Genomic DNA, 23,798 nt, shown 5'->3' with positions numbered 1-23,798 from the left:
TAGACCTAAATTTGCTTCTATACATATAAATTAGGATATGCATATTTTACGCAAATGTGTGTGATGGGCCTGTGCTTGAATCTTTTAAGTACCTCCTTAGGCAGGCATTGCAAATGGGGCAAATGTTACTCCTCCACTGGTAATTCAAGTCCTGCTTATGCCCTAGTGCCTTAGAAAGAGAAATCCTTCAGGATGCAGTGCGGAAGAGTCACTTCCACACACATCCTCACAAAGGTGGCAGATTGCTAGGGATGACCAAATCTCTCAAGTTCAGATTATCTTTCCAAATCACTGTGCATTTATTTTAAAAAGTCCTTTTGAATCAGCATTTTAGTGTGACTGATTAGTGCTGCCAATATACACATTTTAATGTAATTTTGCCTGATGTAAACATTTTTGCAAGACCATTTCACCCAATGAAATACATTTTTAATATTATTTTCATCAATATAAGCACTCTTTATTATGTACACTATACACTAGTATATGTACTTTTGTATGCATTACTTATCTGAAGAACTGCACTGCGAAATTCAGAGAAGTGTGAATTCCAAAGGACTGTTGTTTTTCAGCTTGCATATTGCAATGGAAGAGAACTGATAGACCCATCTGGCTTAACTGTGAGGTCCTTCCTCAATATGATCCCATCTAGATGGTTCTGCACAGTGGAGATTTCAGTGGGCCAGAAAGAGAGAACAACGGGCCAGATGCCGGCAGAATGCATAGCTCTTGGCGAGTGGTTCACATATTATTCCACAGGGAACATATTCCACAGCATGTTCCAGCACAGCATGTTCCAGTACATGGATATGTTTCTATATTTCAGGAGCTACACATATTCACACACAGGTTAAAACAGCTTAAACTTGCAGGATCCCAGGAGATATGATAGCCATCTTCAAATATCTCAAGGGCTGTCACATGGAAGATGGAGCAAGTTTGTTTCTCCTACTCCAGAGGGTAGAAACCGAACCAATGGATCCAAGTTGTAAGAAAGGAGATTCCAACTAAACATCTAGAATAACTTTCTGATGGTAAGAGTTGTTGACAGTGAAGAAGACTTCTTGGAAGATTGTGAACTCTCCTTCCTTGGAGGTTTTTAAGCAGAGATTGAATGGCCATCTGTAATGGATGCTTTAGATTCCTGCATTGCCGGGGGTTGGACTAGATGAACCTCAGGGTCCCTTCCAACTCTATGATTCTATGATTCCAAGAACTAGCTCCCTGTACGGTCATTTCAGTGCAATAAGCTAAACAGGTAGAAAGGGAGAGAAGCCATACTTGGTATTCCCCAGTTTAAATTGACTAGTGATCTAAGAGTGTAGCACAGAAATATGAGGAGGAAAGTGTAAGAAGTTGGAGGATTCCATGAGGAGAGCAAAGAACACAGGAAGAAGAATGCTTCAGCCAAGACCATATAACACCGGTCCTGAAAGACCTACATTGGCTCCCAGCATGCTTCTGAGCACAATTCAAAGTGTTGGTGTTGCTCTTTAAAGTCCTAAATGGCCTGGGCCCAGTATACCTGAAGGAGCGTCTCCACCCCCATGGTTTAGCCTGGACACTGAGGTCCAGCGCCTTCTGGCGGTTCCCTCATTATGAAATGTGAGGTTACAGGGAACCAGGCGGAGAGCATTCTCGGTGGTGGCGCCCGCCCTGTGGAATCCCATCAGATGTCAAGGAAATAAACAACTACCTGACTTTTAGAAGACATCTGAAGGCAGCCCTGTTTAGGGAAGTTTGATATTTTATTTTGTTCTAATATTCTGTTGGGAGCCGACCAGATTGGCAGGGGAAACTCAGCCAGATGGGCGGGATATGTATGTATGTATGTATGCATGTATGTAGTAGTAATAGTAATAGTAATAGTAGTAGTAGTAGTAGTAGTAGTAGTAATATAAAAACAGAAAACCAGTATTTAACAAAAGTGTTCCAGCATTTGCAGAAATCCTTCTCTGAGCCCATGGGATGGTGAATAGGGAGGCCTGGAGATACATCACTCTCAGCATTAGGGGACTCCCCCTGGGGACAGCGTTTGAAAGTTGGGCAGGGCTGGAATATCCAATAAGCAAAATAACCATGTGCTTATGGAATAAGGGAAGGGGTGCACAACAGAAATTTTCCATTGCCAGATTTACCATGGACAATATGGTGCAGCTGAACAAACCCCCCCCCCAACATTATTTAAACAAGTATAGAAAAATAAACATTGTTTTCCATCTTGCTGTAGATTCTGTTTCGTTTTGAAAAATAAAGTTTTATTCTCCGGTTTATTATTGGTTATCTTTTGAATGAGATATATATGGGCAAACCAAAATCTTTTAAGTGCTTCAGGTCTCAAAGGTATTAATCCGGCCCTGGAGTTGGGGCAGCACAACTGAAAAGACCCTGTGTCATGATCCATGGCATGACCTACTATGTTTCTGGCCCAGAACTGCTTTGAGACTCCAGGACAAGAGGAGCGGGAGCCGACTGCTGTCACTGGTACTTATGATAATCATGGGAGGCCCTTCTTCGTGTGTCCCCTCCACAAGAGGTCTGGAGAGCGGCAATATGACAATAAGCCTTTTCTGCTGTGGCTCCATGTCTGTGCAATGCTCTCCCTAGGGTGGCTCACCTGGTGCCTTCCTTATATATCTTTAGGGGCCAGGCAAAAAGTTTTCTCCATAACCAGGCCTTTCCTGATGAAAATTCTACATCCTTCTACATCCCAGTAAGGGGGGGGGGTTAATGGTTTGTTTTTGTTTCATGCTGTATTTTGTGTTCCCATTTTGTATTTTTATGCAGTGAACCAGCCTGCAAACTTCGGATGATGGGCGGTATACAAATTAATGAAATAGATAAATAAATCATGAGAGTTGATTGAGACTCAATGGATATCAGTTACCCTCCTGACACCATCACAAAAAGGAAAAGAGCAGAAATGGAGCTCAAAAATGAAACCTACTTCTTGACATATCAGTTGGTTCCATTCTCTCTGACTGAAAAGCACACAGTCAGAATACAACAGGGAAGTTTGTTATGCACTTAGCATATGTGCAACTCAATTGCTCAGAAATCGGATATTAATGCACTAAGTAGGTAGAAGCTGCTTTTTCTCATTTGGGAGGAGATAATGAAGTTAGCATACACACTTGGTCATAGTCTGAGAAAAGGACATCTTCCCATTGTCCAGAAGGAGCACATCTGCATTTCAGATTTTAAGAAGTTTTGAACAGGTCTGAAGTAGAATCCACTGATATTGCTTCCTCATCCCTCTCCTTCCTGTATATGGACCTTACCTCCTATCAAAACAAGTCATTAACACAAAAGCAATATGAACCATGAAACAATGACAGGAATAAATATTCAGTGACATATCAATACATCAACTTTGAATGAATCACGAAGGAGGTTTTCCCATCCATTTCACTGTGAGTGTGGAATTTTTGGAATCATTGCCTTTAAAAATGAGCATATATGAGGGGGATACCTAGGCCAATGAATCTGCTAAAGTTGTGCTCCTCCTTGCATGAGAAAGTTGCAGGTAAAAAAGGAAAGAAACATTGCCAAATAAACGAGGTTGCCAGTTAGAATGTCCTGAGTCTCATTTACCTGTTGCTCAAGATAGGAAAATGCAACACATGGAAACAGCAGCTTCTTGTGACCACAAAACGGTTGGATTTTTTTGACATAAAAGATATAAGAAATCAACTGAAATGTTGTTACAAAAGTCCGTTGACTTGCGTTGTTTCTTGAACCCAACGTCCAGTTCTTGGCTTTTGGGTTTACTAACAGTTATTTCATTGGCCCAATTATTGATAGCAGTTTCACCTCAAGGGGATGCAACAGGAAGGAGGAGGTCTTCTTGAACCATATAAATTAGCCTTGCCCTTTTGAGTTTTGATATCCTGCTGCTTCTCATCAAGCTGTTCAGCAACTCATTCAGGTGGGGTAAGTGAAGTGGTCCTAGTGACTGGGAGGCAAGGGATTTGGTTTGATTTTCATTTTGATGCAACTCTACCCACTTGGCAATACACAAACTGAAATGAGACTATTGTTCAAAATTCAGACTTCTACGAGTTTTGTGTTACTCTCTCCAACCAAAAGAAGGTGTACGAAAAGTGCACATAAGGAGCTTAGAAAGGCAGACCAAATGCATTCTTAGTTAGGATTGCATTGCTGGATCAAACCCAAAGTTTATCAAGTCCAGCATCATGGCACATTGCACATTCTTAAGCTTCAAAACATGTTGTGGGGTGTATGTGTGTGTTAGTGATACCCCAGGAGTACATGCACTCCTTCCCCTCCCTACTGAGATGTGAATTTTCATTGGTTTGAATCTTGCCACTTGAGCAAGACATTTTCAGTCTCAGCCCTCGCAATGTGGGAGATAATAATACTGATTCACCTTAGAGGAATGGTGTCATCATAACCGCACTTTTGGACACTAGAAATGCTATACAAATGTCAAACCAATAACTGCCTTTTTTTGGCCTTTCTTTATGGAAAAAAGCAGATTGAACCTCTGTTGAGTCACACCTTTGATATGAAATGCTTTAACAGGTCTGAAGATTCTGTGAAGATTTCAGATAAAAATGAACTTCAAATGGATCTGGCTGCTGGCACTTATCCTGATCATAGGATTGGCTAGTGTGGCGGATGCCAGGCGTGGCCGTCGCCGAGGCGGCAGCCGAGGTGGTCGACGTGATGGCCGACCCGGTTTTCGCTGGGGCCGTCGCTGGGGTCGCCGCTGGGGCCGAGGCTGAAGAGGTAAGCGACAGATTTAATTTGTTTTCATTTTAAAAAAGAAACAACTAATAGATATCAAGAGCTTATACTACAGCTGTTCCTGAGGAATGGGGGGATATGCCATACATTTGGTAATACGTCTTGTTTTTTTTTAAAAAGTGCTGCCCTAGCCAAGTTCAAGGTGAAGCACTTGTGCTCTGCTTCTAGACAGTGACGGAGGCCTTCATAGAGGCCTTCAAGGCTAATGCAGTGGCAGTGCCTCCTTCTTGCGGCAGGTGAAGGGATGCCTTGTGTGTGTGTGTGTGCCCTGCCCTTGGGCCAGGGGTAAGGGAGGGAGGAGGAGGATGGCTTGAAAACACTGCCAGAGTCATGTGTGTTGCGTCTTGCTGCAAGGACAGGAGAGTGAGGTGACACAGCAGCAGTCCTGGCTTTGGGTTTCTCTGCCTTATCTCTGCTGCCGGTCGGGGCTAGTTTGCAAGGAGAGACTCCCACGATTAGATGTCGCTTAGCAAAGGGACTGACTGCTGCCCAGTCTACCATCCCAGGCGCCGGCAACCCACGCTATGCCCCTGCTTTAGGAAGCATAATGTAAAGGACTGAGAGCTCGGAAGTCTCCCCATCTCAGCCCCCATCAAGATTTATCTCATTTTGAGCAGCACTTTGTTGTGGGTTCTCTCCAGATATTATCAAACACCTGCAATTTCTGAGAAAAGAATAATCCTGACCTACCTTGGTCCAACACACACACACACACACACACACACACACACACACACACACACGACACTTTATAACTGCTGAGTGTTACTAGAACTGGCAGGCTTAAGAACCCTGTCTCTTCCCCTCTTTCTACCATTTTGCATGACAAATGTAGTCTTCCTTCCCCTTTGCTTTCGTGTTTTGCATCAGAGAGGTTGATCTCTCTCAACCCACAACCTCCCATTTGGAAAAATCTATGGTGTTTACAATCGTATGGATGCGTTTAACTTAATCCCTGGGTAAAGGAAGGTTCCCTAAATCATTTTGGCCAACTTTACTCCCACAACATGGGATACAATCCAGAGAGGGCAAAGGCTATAGGGATAGCAAGGAGATAGCAAGGAAAGGGAATGGAAGAGAAAGAAACAGCAGATGCAATGACACAAGAAATCAATAAAGATGGACTAAGTCATAACTAACTTCAGTCCATTGATTTCTTTGGGTCTACAACCCTTAGTTGACAACCCAAGTAGGAAGCCATCCAGAAAAGAGGAAGGATAATCCCCAACTTATCCATAACCAATGAAGTTCCTCCCAAGTCCTATTCAGATTCCAGGAAGTTGAAACAGGAATGTTCACCCTCTAAGCAGCTTTCTCTTCTTTTCATTTCAGCAAATTAGAGCGAAATGAAGGCACAGCCCAGGAACATCCGACAACGGCATCCCTCCAAGACAAAACCAGAAAACAAAATGCTAGCGTAGCAGTCGCTTTTCAACATTTCCTGCTCTCCAGCCCGATTTTCTGCTTCTTTCCTTTCCAGGGAGGTCAGTCTGCACACAACAACTGCAAATCATCTCCCCCCAAAATCTATAAACGTAGCTAATTAGTCTCAGCTCCATAGTATTTTTTGCCAACCTTTGCTATTTCTCTTGAGAATGTAGAAATGCATTTTATTTCCCTGTTTGCATTATCTTTATCAAACTTTCTTGCGCATTCAGCATATTAAAGCATTGCAAAAATAATAATGATGACGTGTTTCTCTTTTTGATGCTCTTGACATTTTTTCACCTTTAAGCTCTTATCTCATAGCTGTGCAAAGTGACACAAGTCTATTTTCCAAGTAGGCTGGATATCTAGCAATATATTTTACAACAAGAATACAGTCTAGAGCAGGGATAGGCAAACTCGGCCCTCCAGGTGTTTTGGGGCTACACTTCCCATCATCCCTGACCACTGGTCCTGCTAGCTAGGGATCAAAAGAGTTGTAGGACAAAAACAACTAGAGGGCCGAGTTTGCCTATGCCTGGTATAGATCTTGAGATTATTTTTCTCCTGGGTTAGCTGGTGTTACAAGTTCTTCATCCAAGAGTAGACATCCATCCATCAACCTTTAACTCAAAGGTACATGGCAGAAAGGTGCCTGTGGGAGAAATGGCTTCAGGTGACTTAAAGCTGTTGGGCCACATCACATGATGTGGAGAGGTAAAGGGGGCAGGGGGAGATGTGGTGGACCTATGGGAAATCGGTCCATTCCAAGTTATGAGAATCATTCAGACTCAGAGCATCCTCCAATCCATTCACTGTGAAATCTGAAAAGACACAATTCCATCATCCTCATCATCAAGTGTGAGAGTGTCCATCCTTTTGTCAGTGTGAGATTGAAATGGATTGCATCAGCTACAGATCCAGTCCTTTATCCAGTATGGTACCTACTCATCTCTCCCTGTGGCTAATGCAGCTTTGTGGGGATGATTTCAGAGTCAAAGCATCCTATTCTCATACCAGGGGTCAGGGGGCTGGCTGCTTAAATGGGCAATCTGAGGAAAACCCACCATCGACTCCATTGGCTTCGCCTTCCACACAGCCCAAGTCCCAGCTTGCATCCCCATTTGCCGGAGCAGGAAGCAGGCTTATGTCCTCTCCGCCCACCAGGAAGGGCCCAGACAGTTTGAATTCCCCCATTGGGGCCCCACTGAAGCATCCTCCGTCCCTCAATGCAGCCACATGAAAAAGGGCAAGTGGGCTTCTCATACCATGGGGCAGGGCTGTCAAACATTTTCAGAAATATTTTAACTTAAGAGCCCACTGCCCAAGATAGGATAATAGGAGCCACAACAAGATGCTACAGCATATCCTCACCTTCTAACAGAAGAACTGTTGTTCAGGGTTCCAGCCAGCTATACTCTCCAACCAGGACATACCACTGCCACCCCCCACCCCCTCAGTTTTCTGTTTTTATTTCCCGACTGAAACCGAACTGTATGTACCATGGCTATAGGGAACATTCTGGGGCTTTTTAGGCTATCTATCATATGAAAAATGGACGTTGAGAGGTTACTGTGCATCACGACTGACAGCTGTGCACATTAAGCAGGCCTCTTGGAAAACATGCACATAATCCTTTCAGGAAGAGGTCAATATACCTAATCTCCCACAAGACTTGGGTAATGTGCATATATCAACTAAATTTTGCCCATTCTCCTACTGTTATGAATAATCCCCAACAGGCTTTTAAAAAAACAATCTTTGTAATTCTAGTGATCTCTGAACATGCTAATGACTCCTTCATGTTTCCCAGTGACCCTGTTTTAGTAACCATTTGCTGGTATTCTCAGTTTGCATTTGCTATTAGAGTTCTGTAAAGGATCACCCACGAATATATGGTGTGCTCTCCTTAGTGGGGGGAAATATACTTTACATGATCACACCATTAATCCTACCCTACAACACTTTAAACTAATTCACAGAGAACTGATATCTATATTACAGCAGAAGGAGGGAAACCAGAAATGCATATTAGTATATTTTTACTTTCTTTGCTTCTACGGCATATGCATCTTGGGAGCTTGTACATCTTTATCTCATCTCCTGGCCTGCACTCTCTTAATGAGGGCAAGGTGAACTTTGGTAATACGACACCCTGAGCATAGCACTCCCCCAACTTAATATTTCTAATTTTGATTAGGTATCTGTATAAATCTAAGTATTATAATTATTTTGCACCCCCTTGGTTCGGTGCCCCTGTGCGGGGGAACCACTCAAAATCGAGTGCTGATGAGGCACAACATAGGTAGCCATTTGTCCACCAGTTCATAATGAATTGTGATATCCAGCAAAGTATTGTCTTCAGTGGCTTCAATATGCTTTTCTGAATGTCAACACAGATCAAAAATGCTTCTTCCTCCAACAGCCCTTTTCTTAGAATGGGCGTAGCTGTGGCTCTCTGTCTGTGCAATGCTCTCCCTAGGGAGGCTCACCTGGTGCCTTCCTTATATATCTTTAGGAGCCAGGCAAAAAGTTTTCTCCATAACCAGGCCTTTCCTGATTAAAATTCTACATCCTTCTACATCCCAGTAAAGGGGGGGGGTTAATGGTTTGTTTTTGCTTCATGCTGTATTTTGTGTTCCCATTTTGTATTTTTATGCAGTGAACTTCGGATGATGGGCGGTGTACAAATTAATGAAATAGATAAATAAATTATGAGAGTTGATGGAGACTCAATGGATATCAGTTACCCTCCTGACACCATCACAAAAAGGAAAAGAGCAGAAATGGAGCTCAAAAATGAAACCTCCTTCTTGATATATCAGTTGGTTCCATTCTCTCTGACTGAGGTGCACACATTCAAATACAAAAGATAAGTTTGTTATGCACTTGGCATATGTGCAACTCAATTGCTCAGAAATTAGATATTAATGCACCAAGTACTCCCCTTGAGCTAGAAGCTGCTTTTTCTCATTTGGGAGGAAATAATGAAGTTAGCATACACACTTGGCCATAGTCTGAGAAAAGGACATGTTCCCATTGTCCTGAGGACCAGAAGGTGCACATCTGCATTTCAGATTTTAAGCAGTTTTGAACAGGTCTGAAGTAGAATCCACTGATACTGCTTCCTCATCCCTCTCCTTCCTGTATATAGACCATACCTCCTATCAAAACAAGTCATCACCACAGAAGCAATATGAATCATGAAACAATGACAGGAATAAATATTCAGTGACATATCAATACATCAACTTTGAATGAACCATGAAGGAGGTTTTCCAATGTTGAGGCTCATCCATTTCACTGTGAGTGTGCTGACCCCTGCGATTTTCCCAAATGCAGGAAACTCAACTGCATGATTTGTGGTAGCCCTCCATATTGAGTACCCTACTCTACCATATTGGGAGGGCAATTATTCATGTCTAGGACCACTTTTATTGTCCTCATTCTTTTAAGTGAGGTGTGTGTGTGTGTGTAGCACTTGAGGTCTTGTTTAATTGATACTTTTATCTTTCGGTCTAATGTTTTGGGTTATTTCTTACTTTTCTTATGTCAATCACATTGAGACACTTGTACGTAGTGACAAATAAATATAATAAATACGTATATTCTGTTCTAAAGGAACAGAAATTACTGAGCTCCTAAAAAAATCTCTTACTTGTAGTGACTACAGAAAAATTATAGACTAAAAAAAAAAAAAGCCCAGTCTGAAATAAAAACCTTGCCCAGCACCATCAAAAGCCTTCTCAAGTAGATATTCAAATGTTGGTTTTGTGGAATCATTGCCTTTAAAAATGAGCATATATGAGGGTGATACCTTTAAAAATGAGCATATATGAGGGGGATACACAATGAATCTGCTAAAGTTGTGTTCCTCCTTGCATGAGAAAGTTGCAGGTAAAAAAAAAAAAGAAACATTGCCAGATAAACGAGATTGCCAGTTAAAATGTCCTAAGTCTCATTTACCTGTTGCTCAAGATAGGAAAATGCAACACATGGAAGCAGCAGCTTCTTGTGACCACAAAACGGTTGGATTTTTTTGACATAAAAGATATAAGAAATCAACTGAAATGTTGCTACAAAAGTCTGTTGCCTTGCATTGTTTCCTGAACCCAATGTCCAGTTCTTGGCTTTTGGGTTTACTAACGGTTATTTCATTGGCCCAATTATTGATAGCTGTTTCACCTCAAGGGGCTGCCACAGGAAGGAGGAGGTCTTCTTGAACCATATAAATTAGCCTTGCCCTTCTAAGTTTTGATATCCTGCTGTTTCTCATCGAGCTGTTCAGCAACTCATTCAGGTGGGGTAAGTCAAGTGGTTCTAGCAACTGGGAGGCAAGGGATTTGGTTTGATTTTCATTTTAATGCAACTCTACCCACTTCGCAATACACAAACTGAAATGAGGCTTTTGTTCAAAATTCAAACTTCTGCGAATTTTGTGTTACCCTCTCCAACCAAGAGAAGATGTACGGAAAGTGCACATAAGGGGCTTAGAAAGGCAGATAATGGTGAAAATAGTAGACCAAAATGCATTCTTAGGGAATATTGCCAGCAAAAATGTGTATGTGAGGCAAAGTTGCATATAAGAAGGGGGGGGTGTTAGGAGAAATTCTGATGAATCTTCATGCAAACATATAAGAAATTTCGAAGCTGATGGCAAAATACAGCAAACTGAATCTGAGATTGTCAAAATGAGAAATTGAGAGACTCTGAAACTGACAGGTTCATCCATCTCTAACTGGTGTGTGAGAGTGTGAATTCACATGAATGGAGTTGGAGTCTTTTGATTTCCATGAGCCAGTTGAATTGAGTTGTGGCCTGCAGAAAGAGCCTGGGAGAGCCACGTTTCCTCACACTTTGCTTTGCTTTGCTTGCTATGATATCTGTGCTGATAAGACACAGCTGCTTGAGTGTTTGTGCCTGTTGATGAATTTTTATCTTGTAGTTTATTCTTCCATTCAAGTACATTTATCTTGTATTTCTACCTGTTTCCTTCCCTTTATTTGAGTAACTTCTGCTGCTCAAGTTCATTAATATTTACCTCTTTCTCCTCTGTGATGCAGCAGGAAACTGAGAGTTCAGTTTCTGAGAATCTAAACTCAGAACTTTATTAGTTAGGATTGCCTGGCTGGATCAAACCCAAACTTTATCAAGTCCAGCATCATAACACATGACACATTCCTAAGCTTTGAAACATGGGGGTGTGTGTGTGTGTGTGTGTGTGTGTGTTAGTGATACCCTAGGAGTACATGCACCTACTCAGATGTGAATTTTCATTGGTTTGAATCTTGCCACGGCTATGAATTCACTTGAGCAAGTCATTTTCAGTCTCAGCCCTCACAATGTGGGAGATAATAATACTGATTCACCTTAGAGGAATGATGTCATCATAACAGCACTTTTGGACACCAGAAATGCTATACAAATGTCAAACCAAACACTGCCATTTTCTTTATGGAAAAAATGCAGATTGAACCTCTGTTGAGTCACACTTTTGATATGAAATGCTTTAACAGGTTTGAAGATTCTGTGAAGATTTCAAATAAAAATGAACTTCAAATGGATCTGGCTGCTGGCAATCCTCCTGATCGTAGGATTGGCTAGTGTGGCGGATGCCAGGCGTGAATTGGGAAGTGGACGAGGCCGCCGAGGTGGCTTTCGCCGAGGCTTTCGCCGAGGTTGGCGCTGGGGCCGCCGCTGGGGCCGAGGCTGAGGAGGTAAGCGACAGCTTTTATTTGTTTTCATTAAAAAACCCCAAAAACTAATAGATATCAAGAGCTTATCCTACAGCTGTTCCTGGGGAATGGGGGGATAGGCCATACATTTGGTAATACGTCTGGGTTTTTTTTTTTTTAAAGTGCTGGTCCTAGCCAAGTTCAAGGTGAAGCACTTGTGCTCTGCTTCTGGACAGTGACGGTGGGGCCCTGAGCACAAATTTCTAAGGGGGCGCAACCAGCTGCCCCACGTCAGGCTCCCTCATTGAGGCCTTCGAGGCTAATGCAGTGGCAGTGCCTCTTTCTTGCGGTAGGCAAAGGTATGCCTGTGCGTGCCCTGCCCCTGGGCCAGGCGTAGAAAGGCAGGAAAGCACTGCCAGAGCCATGTGTGTTGCGCCTCACTGCAAGGACAGGAGAGTGAGGGGACACAGCGGCTTTGGGTTTCTCTGCCTTATCTCTGCTACCGGTCAGGGCTAGTTTGCAAGGAGAGACTCCCACGATTAGATGTCGCTTAGTAAAGGGACTGACTGCTGCCCAGTCTACCATCCCAGGTGCCAGCAACCCACACTATGTTCCTGCTTTAGGAAGCATAATGTAAAGGACTGAGAGCTCGGAAGTCTCCCCATCTTGGCCCCCATCAACATTTATCTCATTTTGAGCAGCACTTCATTGTGGGTTCTCTCCAGATATTATCAAACACCTGCAGTTTCTGAGAAAAGAATAATCCTGACTTACCTTGGTCCAACACACACACACACACACACACACGACACTTTATAACTGGTGAGTGTTACTAGAACTGGCAGGCTTAAGAACCCTGTCTCCTCCCCTCTTTCTACCATTTTGCATGACAAGTGTAGTCTTCCTTCCCCTTTTCTTTCGTGTTTTGCATCAGAGAGGTTGATCTCTCTCAACACACAACCTCCTATTTGGAAAAATCTTTTCTCCCACAACATGGGATACAATCCAGAGAGGGCAAAGGCTATAGGGATGCAATAAAGATGGACTAAGTCATAACTAACTTCAGTCCATTGATTTCTTTGGGTCTACAACCCTTAGTTGACAACCCAATCAGGAAGCCATCCATACAAGACCAAGGATAACCCCCAACTTATCCATAACAATGAAGTTCCTCCCAAGCCCTATTCAGAGTCCAGGAATTTGAAACAGGAATGTTCACCCTATAAAGCAGCTTTCTCTTCTTTTCATTTCAGCAAATTAGAACGAAATGAAGGCACAGCCCAGGAACGTCTGACAACGGCATCCCTCCAAGACAAAAACAGAAAACAAAATACTGGCATAGCAGTTGCTTTCAAAATTTCCTGCTCTCTACCCCAGTTTTCTGCTTCTTTCCTTGCCAGGGAGGTCAGTCTGCACACAACAACTGCAAATCATCTCCCCCAAAAGCTATAAACCAGGCATCTCCAAACTCGGCCCCCCATATGTTTTGGGACTACAACTCCCATCATCCCCAGCTAACAGGACCAGTGGTCAGGGATAATGACCAAAACATCGGGACGGCTGAGTTTGCCTATGTCTGCTATAAATGTAGCTAATTAGTCTCAGATCCACAGTATTTTTTGCCAACCTTGGCTATTACTCTTGAGAATGTAGAAATGCATTTTATTTCCCACTATTTGCTTTATCTTTATGAAACTTTCTTGCGCATTCAGCATATTAAAGCATTGCAAAAAAATAACGATGATGTGTTTCTCTTTTTGATGCACTTGACATTTTTTCACCTTTAAGCTCTTATGTCACAGCAGTGCAAAGTGACACAAGTCTATTATCCAAGTAGGCTGGATATCTAGCAACATATTTTACAACAAGAATACAGTCTAGAGCTTGAGATTATTTTTGGCCACACTCACAGAATCATAAACTAGGAATTCAGCTACATTAGTAAAGAAAAAGGCATTTTAAATGTGTTATAACACTGTGACACCAGATGGCAATGTAGAGTTCTGTCTTTTGTCCAATGTGAGATTTACAAAGTGTTTTCCTGAGATGTTTTTTGATGTGTCTAGATCCAGCCAAGCAGGCCTATACTCCTTCTAGGTATATCTCCCATCCATCCATCAACCTTTAACTCAAAGGAGAGGTGCACTGAAGAAAGGGGCCTGTGTGATAAATGGTTTCAAGTGAGTTAAAGCAGTTGAGCCACACTCCATGATGTGGAGAGGCAAAGGGGGCAGGGGGAGCTGTGGTGGACCTATGGGAAATCTGGTCCATTCCATGTTATGACAATCATTCAGACTCAGAGCATCATCCAATCCACTCACTGTGAAATCCAAAGAGGTAATCGTATGGGACACAATTCCATCATCCTTTCTCAAGATGTGTCAGTGTGAGCTTGAAATAGATTGCATCAGCAGCAGATCCAGTCCTTTATCCAGTATGGTACCTGCTCGCCTCTCCCTGTGGTTAATGCAGCTTTTTTTGGGGGGGGTGATTTAAGTGCATGTAATAGCACCAAGAGATAGTTAGTGCTCTCCCCAGCACCACTCGGGGTGTCCATGGGTCTGCGTGGCTGCTTTTAAGGAAAGTAAAAGACACCCAGCATTCCAATTACGGGTCTTGTGTACCACTAAGTGTTTACATACACAGTTATTTCAGTTTTGGGTTCTTTTGTGGGAGTCTATACTGCTGCTAATATTTACACAGGACAACATTATCCTGGGAGCTGTGGAGGCTAGTCCACTGGGGGGAAAGGATACTGCCACACTAATCCCATTCTGCCCCCAGCCAGCCTTTATCTTTGTGCCTTCCTACTTACAACCAGGAATGTACATGTATTGACTGTATTTTGTACATTCTTCCACCATTATGCAAAATTTGAAGAAGCTTTTTAAAAAAATAGTCTACAAACCTCTAACACAGTCCTTATTCCCAGTGACCTTGTTTTGGCAACTACAGTGGTACCTCTGGTTACGTACTTAATTTGTTCCGGAGGTCCGTTCTTAACCTGAAACTGTTCTTAACCTGAAGCACCACTTTAGCTAATGGGGCCTCCCGCTGCTGCCGCGCCGCTACTGCACGATTTCTGTTCTCATCCTGAAGCAAAGTTCTTAACCCGAGGTACTATTTCTGGCTTAGCAGAGTCTGTAAACGTGAGGCATATGTAACCCGAGGCACCACCACTGTATTAGCTAGTACTGTCCACCTGTGTGTGCTATCAGAGTTTGATAAAGGATGTCTCATGCATACACTGTGTGCATTCCTCAGTGGGAAGAAATACACTTTAAGTGATCGCACCATTGACCTTTCCCCATCCATAACAAACCTAAACTCAGTGCTTTTTTCTGGGAGGTACGCAGGGGTACGCATACCCCTAAACAGTTTGTGAATCTAAGTTTGGCCTTATTGAGAGGCATTATTTCAATATGGGTAGTAAGATGAAAGTACCCCTAAACATTTTTTTTTAGAAAAGAAGCACTGCCTAAACTAATTCATGGAAAACTGATATTTGTTTTACAGTAGAAGCAGCGAAACCAGAAATGCATGTCCGTATACTTTTGCTTTCTCTCTTTCTACTGCATGTGCAAATTGAAAGCTTCATACTCCAAAAGCCATTTTCTTAGAATGACCATAAGTCCTGCCTTGCCATGGGCAGCCATCTAATTGAAGGGCTGTGAGAGGAGAGTCCTATATTTGAAGAAGTGGCCTTTTCAAAGTATGATTTAAAGATGAAGAAGCACAATAATGGAGAGAAGCAGGGACCTTGAAGATGCCAAGCAATAGTTATCACCAGGACTGTAGACTGAGCAGGCCTACGGGTCATGTGGTCTTCCATATTATAATGAGATGCAGTGTATTTCTGTTTAAATTCCAGAGATTATTTATAAATGTGTACCTTTACATATCTATTGGCACCTGCAAACATTATGCATAGAACCATTAGTCCCCTTTTTGGTGATACGTTTTCTCATTTTTGGTCATTGTTGTAAGTAACCATTTGACCTGCTCTCAGGGCAGGATTGGTAAACCAGGTAGTTCTACTTTTGACATTGTTGGGGAGTTTCAAATACTTAATCACAAATTAGGGAGGATCACAGATGAAGCAATACTGGTCTTGCTTATCTGTGGGGAGACTTATCAGCTGATTAGCACATTTGTGCCGTGCTGGGTGACTTTGGTGCTATTAATCACAGTAACCCTTCCCCATCAGTTACACCTTTGGTCAATGCATTACTCAGCTTTCAAATTTTATTTTCATGTACAGTTATAAAAATGAGAGAGAGAGAGAGAGAGAGAGAGAGAGAGAGAGAGAGAGAGATTTATTTTTTACATAGGCATGACTCTAACAGCTAAGACTGTCATAATGGAGCTAATATTGGCAAATTAAGATAACATAGGTTCTTACCAAGCAGGAAATTGTTTATGTGAAAATATACGTTTGCCCTACATCAGTACTGGAACAGAGAGCAATCTTAGGAACAGCTGTTTCTTGCTAACAAAGTTAGGGCTGCCATACGTCTGGCAACCCTAAACAAAGTAAACCATAAAATCATCCTTCTACTAGTGCACGTATTCAATTAGAAACAGCATTTTGCTTTTTATATAAATGCAAATGATGGAAGTGGGATTGTCTTTTTCTGTCTTCTTCTGAATTTTTTTCCAGACACCTGTATAAGACAGAAATTTCCCCAAAACTCAACATTTTTTTCCAAATGCATAGAGTCCTCAACAGACTATTGCACATTCACATACATCTGTGAACTGACACAATTTGGCATGTCCTATTTCTTTCCCGGGATGTGGGTGGCGCTGTGGGTTAAACCACAGAGCCTAGGACTTGCCGATCAGAAGGTCGGCAGTTCAAATCCCCGCGACGGGGTGAGCTCCCGTTGCTCGGTCAACCTGCTCCTGCCAACCTAGCAGTCCGAAAGCACGTCAAAGTGCAAGTAGATAAATAGGTACCGCTCCAACGGGAAGGTAAACGGTGTTTCCGTGCGCTGCTCTGGTTCGACAGAAGCGGCTTAGTCATGCTGGCCACATGACCTGGCAATAAAGCGAGATAAGCGCCACAACCCCAGAGTTGGTCGCGACTGGACCTAATGGTCAGGGGTCCTTTTACCTTTACTATTTCTTTCCCAGTCAAGTGATGGGTACCGTTGTTGCCTGAAGTGCTGCACTAACATGATGTGGATCGATTTAAGGGTGGCTGGGGGTGATTCATGAGGAAAGAATCTGAGGCCGATCTTTGCCACAGATCCCTCCCACTAAGTTTACCGATCGAATCATCATTTCTGCCATTTGATAATGTATCTGGAACATATGTAGAAATCTTTAATCAAAATCAAAACACAGGTGGAGTCGTGATGACAAAGACATTTGCCTCCCAAGATAAAAATTATCTGAAAATGTTGAGCAAACTGGCCACTATAAAAATTGTTTTCTGCAAATCTTTTGCCTAGACCTTAACATTGTTGTTTGTTTTCTGGAGGAGACCTGAAGGTTCAGGACAGAGGACGGTGAGCTGCCATGGTGCACAAGAGCTTCTTGTTATTCGCTATTGTCCTGATTCTAGGACTCAGCAGCCTGACTAATGGATTTACTCTCCAAAGACGTGAGTGGAACTGTTTCATTTTTTTCTTGGGGAATACTAAACCAGCTCCTTGAAACATTAAATAAGAGCTACCCACTTCACACTTTATGCCAGTGGCCTTCTTGCCGTGGGTACCACTAGTGTCACGCCAATGTTTGCTGTGAAAAGAAGACACAAGTCTGTTTGAAGGCACAAGACTCCAAAGCCTCTAGGCTCAGAGGCTCTATGGCTCAGGACACCAGTTGCTGGAGAACACAAGCTGGAGAGTGTTGTGGCTCTCATGTCTTGCTTGTGGGCTTCCCTTAAGCATCTGGTTGCCTGCTGTGGAAAATGGGGTGCTGGACTTGATGGAACCTTGGTGTGATCCGACAGGGCTCTTCTTAGGTTCAAATATGCAGGGGGCATCTGGCAGAGAGCCACAGCCAGTTGAGGGTCACCCAATGCATCCTCCCCATCCCTAAGTGTCTGGGGGATGCAGTTGGATATTGTATGGCCCATTCTGGTATTTTGCACATGCTCACCTGGGACAGAGACCCTTGAATAGTACCAAGTAGCTGTTTAGCAGAGAGGGGACAATTGAGAAAAGTTCAGCCCACTCTGCTGCTTTCAGTCCAAAGCTATGGATAGAGCCCAGTTAGACTGTCTAACCGAGGCTAAGGCCATAGTCCAGGATAGTAGATGAAATAGTAGTAGAGGAATTGCAAATAGAGCAGCTGCTTGCACATGCAGAGGACTTTCTCAGCAAAGGTGCATGCATGGAAGCCTGAAGCTGTGGTGAAAATGGTTGTGCTTTGGGATAGGGGAGATATTCCATTCTGTTCACATTTAAAGGCAAACCTGCATAATTCACTCTTTTCAAAATGCTATAAAGAGCCATCCTTTGAAAGCCATCATTTTCTGCATTGTGTAGTGCAGTTCTCCAACCAAGTAATGTGTGCAAAAATGTATATATAGTGGGATTAAGTGTGCAAAAATAATTCTACTTATTAGTGAAAATAAAAGAGGTAGTTCTTTACATTAGAGGAAACCGCTTTGCAAAATTGTGTAAATTAGGCAAAATTACATACAAACATGTATATTAGGAGAAATTCACACTGAAACACTGTTGAGGACTTAAAAAAAGAAATTGCAAACTGATGCGGAAATATGGAGAACTGAATTTTATGATTAGGAAAGTGAAAAACTGAAAGGAACTGAACTTGGCAGATCAACCATCCCTAGTGGTGTAAAGTGGATTACTGGAATTTATAGGCTTGCTGCACTAGGGAATTTGGTCAAGATCAGATTTGGTCAAGAAGAGAAAGCATGTACAGAGTAGCTGCCTTGGCTGTTGCTTACTTTCATTACTGACACACACACCTTCCGCTGATCTGTTAACTGCAACTGTAATGGGATTTACTCTTTTCCTTTGGCCTGATGTTGGCTGAGATGTGCTGGTGAGATGTGTTTGTTTTTATAAGGTTTTTTCCTCATCTAGAAAGAAATAGGCTTGTTCATGAATCAAGTCATACAACAGAAATATATTCTCTGTGTTGATTAACAGTGCTTGGTGTAGCGTAATATTGTGTCTGGCAAACTGAAAGCAGAAAGAAACATCCAAAACAAATCATGCCATAAAACAGGGGTAGCCAATGTGGTGCCCTTCTGGGGTTAGATTACAACTTCAGTCATCACTGCGATGAGTTTATGGGAGCTACAAGCCAATAATATCTGGGCGACACCACATTGACTACCCCTGCCATAGAACCTTTCCCATAGAATCAAAACAGGTGGCTGTTTCCAGAGAGTAATTAGCCGTTGTTATGAGACAACATCAGAATCAGAGGAAATCAATGAATTCAGAATTTTCGAAATCAGACTGCAGCATGATGGGCTGCACTTCCTTCATAAAGGAAGTGCCACATGACAGAATCAATTGAACTTTGTCTTTAACAGCCACACAACAATGTGCAGTGCAGCCCAAAGCAAGAGTGAACTGTGGCTACCCATACATCAGTGCTCAGACATGCCACAGCAGAGGATGCTGTTTTGATTCAAGTATTCCTGGAGTCATCTGGTGCTTCTTTCCTGGAAGTGATTCAGGTATGTATATAGTTATTTGTACTACCTTCCAGGGCAAGTCAGCTTTGATAGACATAAAAATATATAGCAAAACAACAACACCACAAGCAACAAATACCGCCTCCCCCCCGACACAATCTCCCATTAATACAACAGTATAATACAAACAAGAACAGCAATGGTAGTAAAATAACAATACAAGATCTACTTGCTCAAGTTTCTCAATGGCACCAATTACACTAGTTTTAATTTCTTACCTCGTACAGATTAATTCAGCAGAAGAAAAACTTGTACAGCAGTGATGGTCAATGTGGCAGCCTCTAGATATTGTTGAACTACAACTCCCACAACCCCGACATTTGGCCATGCTGAATGGGACTTTTGGGAGTTGGAACATATCGAGGGCACCACATTGGACACCATACTCTGTGTCAACCCCCCCCCCAACTGTCCTAATTAAATAGGGATATCCTATTGGGGGGCTGGTCTTGTGTGAGTCACCTGACTCCCATAAAATCGTGGTCCAAAAGACTGTGCTTTGGGGTGCAGTGCTCTTCAATGGGTCATGTGACTTGCATGGGAACACAGCCTCGAAAGACGTACATCCTGGTTTTCCTCTGGGACATGTTGGAGGGTATGTCCTGTCTTGAGATATTTCTAAAGTTCAGGAATGCATATGTGCATTGCAAATACAGTTGAGGATGAGGCAAGACCATCTCCCTCTATACTTTATTAGAGTCTTACTTTTCATCATAGTTCTAGTGACTTATTAGCAATGGCTTTTTTGTGATGGTACTCCTCTCTTTTTTACTTTTTACTTTTTTTGCTGCCCATGGCAGCTACTACTTCAGTAGAATACATTTAAGCCAAAATAATACAAAAGGAAATACAAAAAGAAGGCAACGCTCTAAAAATGATACAGAGTGACCAGCATGCCCTTCCATGTGTGCCTACAGGATGAAGGGAGATCAGGCAGTAAGGCCTCATGCTTTTCCAAGACGGTTCATGTGTTACATTAGGTCACTTCTTTTCACTCACAGGACTCATCCATTCAGGCCCGAAACCTGACGTGAGTCAGTAGCTCACAGATCTCAGCTGCGCAGCAACTTCCATGATCTCTGAGGTACAAGCAGTGAACTAGTTTAGTTATCCATCCCATGGGCTCATAGAAGGATTTCTGGAACAGCCAGCCGGAGCACTTTTGTTAAAAGCTGATTTTCTGTTTTTATGTAATTATAATAATAGTAGTAGTAATGATAATAATTTATGCCCCGTCCAACTGGCTGGGTTTCCCCGGCCACTCAGAATATTAGAACAGAATAAAACATCAAGCATTAAAAACTTCCCTAAACAGGACTGCCTCGAGAAGTAGTTATTTCATGTGGGCCTCTGACCCACGATGGGGCTTAATGGATCAGGTAAACATGTTTAGGAGTGGTCTGTTGACATTGCCAAATAATGAAATAAATTGATTTCCAAATGGCAGCCCTATTGTGTACATATTTCCCACTTAGCCCAGTTAATATCATTTTTTAAAAAATCCTATTTTGTTTTCAGAATGCATCTCTTAAAATCAAAATAAGCCACAAATCTGCCTTTCTGCTCTGATGATCTTCTGGAAGAAAAATAAAGTGAAACTACATGCATCTGCATGTGATCTCCTGTGGATGAAACGGAACTCTGCTGCCAGTGATGCATGTTTTTCAACACTCTACTGCACCTTAAAATAATAATAAAAGGAGCATACAGAAATATTATGGTCGTTTCTCCGATCTATGCCCACTAGCACTTGGTGTGGTGTGTGAGGGGGCGGAGGGAAAGGGACACTCATGGCCTTTTAACAGACTTATAAGGACTGGGTGGTGCATCCTCATTTCATCCTTCTGTGACTCTCCCTCCTGTTTCCCTTTCCCCCTCTTTCTTCCTCCTGCTCCAACAGGCTATCTTGGGTTGTACAGATTTTTCTTGCCTGCGGTCTAGACCGACTGCTTGCCCCACTCCTTAATTTCATCTCTCCTCCATTTCCCCCCTCCTTGCCAGAGATATAAACCAGATGTGGAGAACCTCAGGCCTGGCAGCCTCTCTCTCTGGGCTTTTGGGAATCTCCCCAGGCCATGGGCGCCAGGTGCACGGGTCCCTGAGTGCTCCAGCCCCCACAACATTCCCCATGAAGGGGTCGGGCACCCACAAATTTTTGCACGCTGGCATGGGGCATGCTGACATCAGGCAATTACATCAGCAGGCATACTGAGGTCGGATGGGCATGCCAATAGCATGTGTGGCCCTAGGCACCCGTGGTCCTGTGGGCAAGCTGGCAGGTCTGCCTCAGGCCCCCCTGCCTTACCAGCTCATACTTCCTACTGATCTTGTCCCACCTGTTCCCACAATGGCCAAGCCGTTGTCTATGAGAAACCGACAAACTGGACATGAGCACAACAGCAATTACTTCTGTGCTTTGCAGCATCTGGTATTCAGAAGCATCCTGTCCCCATTACTGGAAAACAACAACAACAACAACAACAACATCAACAACAATTAATTTATACCCCGCCCATCTGGCTGGGTTTCCCCAGAATTAAAACAGAATTAAAAGCACAATAAAACATCGAACATTTAAAACCTCCCTGAAGGACTGCCTTCAGATGTCTTCTAAAAGTCAGATAGTTGTTTATTTCCTTGACATCTGATGGGAGGGAGTTCCACAGGGCAGGCACCACTACTGAGAAGGCCCTCTGCCTGGTTCCGTGCAACCTCACTTTTCGCAGTGAGGAAACTGCCAGAAGGCCCTCAGCACTGGACCTCAGTGTCTGGGCTGAATGATGGGGGTGGAGACACTCCTTCAAGTATAATACACAGCCATCCTTGCTGCTAGCCATTCATAGCCTTGAATTTTTCCATTTTTAACTCCCCACCCATTTTCACCCTCTTTCTTTTCACCCTTTCCTACCCCCACATTAAAGTAGCTTGAGAGCTGTATGTGATCCTTGGAGCACAGGTTCCCAAACAATTTTACATAAAGTGCAGACCCATTTGAGATATCAGAAGTATATGGAAGAAATTAATATTAAGTACTGTAAAGTATACGGACGCGGGTGGCGCTGTGGGTCAAACCTCAGCGCCTAGGACTTGCCGATCACATGGTAGGTGGTTCGAATCCCCGCGGCGGGGTGCACTCCCGTCGTTCGGTCCCAGCTCCTGCCCACCTAGCAGTTCGAAAGCACCCACGGGTGCAAGTAGATAAATAGGGACCGCTTACCAGCGGGAAAGTAAACAGCGTTCCGTGTGCTGCGCTGGCTCGCCAGATGCAGCTTGTCATGCTGGCCACGTGACCCGGACATGTCTGCGGACAGGGCTGGCTCCTGGCCTATAGAGTGAGATGAGCGCACAACCCTAGAGTCTGGCAAGACTGGCCCGTACGGGCAGGGGTACCTTTATCTTTACCTTACTGTATTTTTTTTATATATATAAATATTAATTAACAATTTTTGAATACAATACAAAAAAAAGAAACAATATAACATGTATCTTAACATAATTTCTTGACTTCTTTGGACTTCCTCACATCTCCCGCTCCTGCGTTCCTCACAAAAAAAAAAAAAAATTCCAACAATTTATCACCTTGTTTCCAATCTTATTATCTAATTTTCCCATGTTGTTTCTCTAATTTTAGGTATCCTTTATTCAAATCCTAAAAATTTAAATGTAATCTAATAATTATCCAAAAATTTATCTTTTCTTAAATCTCACTTATCTTCATAACACCATCTAACTTAGTGGTGCCAAATTATTTATGATCTAGCATCCTTCTTAACATTCATACAATTTACAATATTTTTGTAAATAAATCTTGAATTTCTTCCAGTCTTCTTCAACCGTCTCTTCTCGCAGGTCTCGGATTCTGCCGGTCATCTCGGCCAGTTCCATATAGTCTATCAGTTGCATCTGCCATTCTTCCAGTGTGGGTAAATCTTGGGTTTTCCCGTGCTTAGCGACGAGTATCCTTGCTGCCGTTGTTGCATACAAAAAAAAATGTTCGGTCCTTCTTTAACACCCTCTGGCCAACAATACCCAGAAGGAAGGCCTCTGGTTTCTTAGGGAAGGTATACTTAAATACCTTTTTCAGCTCATTATATATCATTTCCCAGAAAGCCTTCACTCTAGGGCAGGTCCACCAGAGGTGAAAGAACTTTCCATCGCTTACTTTACATTTCCAACATTTGTTATCGGACAAATGGTATATTTTTGCAAGTTTGACTGGGGTCATGTACCATCTGTATATC

General features: G+C 42.8%; 1 protein-coding gene and 2 long non-coding RNA genes across 3 annotated transcripts; all 3 read left to right on the top strand.

Moving 5' to 3' along the window:
• The first annotated feature begins 3,897 nt into the window (after positions 1-3,897).
• On the top strand, positions 3,898-6,437 carry LOC309340441. The gene is made up of 3 exons (XR_014155993.1): positions 3,898-3,933; positions 4,546-4,752; positions 6,103-6,437. It is a non-coding gene; the product is annotated as an uncharacterized lncRNA (long non-coding RNA).
• Positions 6,438-10,471: 4,034 nt separating this feature from the next.
• LOC309340442 lies at positions 10,472-13,577 on the top strand. Its single transcript, XR_014155994.1, has 3 exons — positions 10,472-10,495; positions 11,712-11,912; positions 13,124-13,577. It is a non-coding gene; the product is annotated as an uncharacterized lncRNA (long non-coding RNA).
• Positions 13,578-17,316: 3,739 nt separating this feature from the next.
• Positions 17,317-21,272, top strand: LOC309340208 (trefoil factor 3-like). Its single transcript, XM_081858824.1, has 4 exons — positions 17,317-17,478; positions 19,393-19,539; positions 20,559-20,641; positions 21,076-21,272. Exons 1-3 carry the CDS (start codon positions 17,394-17,396, stop codon positions 20,597-20,599), a joined length of 273 nt encoding a protein of 90 aa, XP_081714950.1. The 5' UTR covers positions 17,317-17,393; the 3' UTR covers positions 20,600-20,641; positions 21,076-21,272.
• Positions 21,273-23,798: the final 2,526 nt, after the last annotated feature.

This window comes from Podarcis erhardii, assembly GCF_964252035.2.
Source record: "Podarcis erhardii genome assembly, chromosome: 4".
Lineage (NCBI taxonomy): Eukaryota > Metazoa > Chordata > Lepidosauria > Squamata > Lacertidae > Podarcis > Podarcis erhardii.
Note: the sequence above shows the minus strand (reverse complement) of the source record. Positions and strands in the feature narration are given on the sequence as shown.

What these genes read in the sequence shown, in the direction of transcription:
- LOC309340208 (XM_081858824.1), top strand. Translation starts at nt 17,394, where the DNA reads ATGGTGCACAAGAGCTTCTTGTTATTCGCTATTGTCCTGATTCTAGGA. An exon ending in TGGATTTACTCTCCAAAGAC is followed by an intron (nt 17,479 to 19,392) that starts GTGAGTGGAACT and finishes TGTCTTTAACAG; the next exon opens with CCACACAACAATGTGCAGTG. An exon ending in CTTTCCTGGAAGTGATTCAG is followed by an intron (nt 19,540 to 20,558) that starts GTATGTATATAG and finishes TTTCACTCACAG; the next exon opens with GACTCATCCATTCAGGCCCG.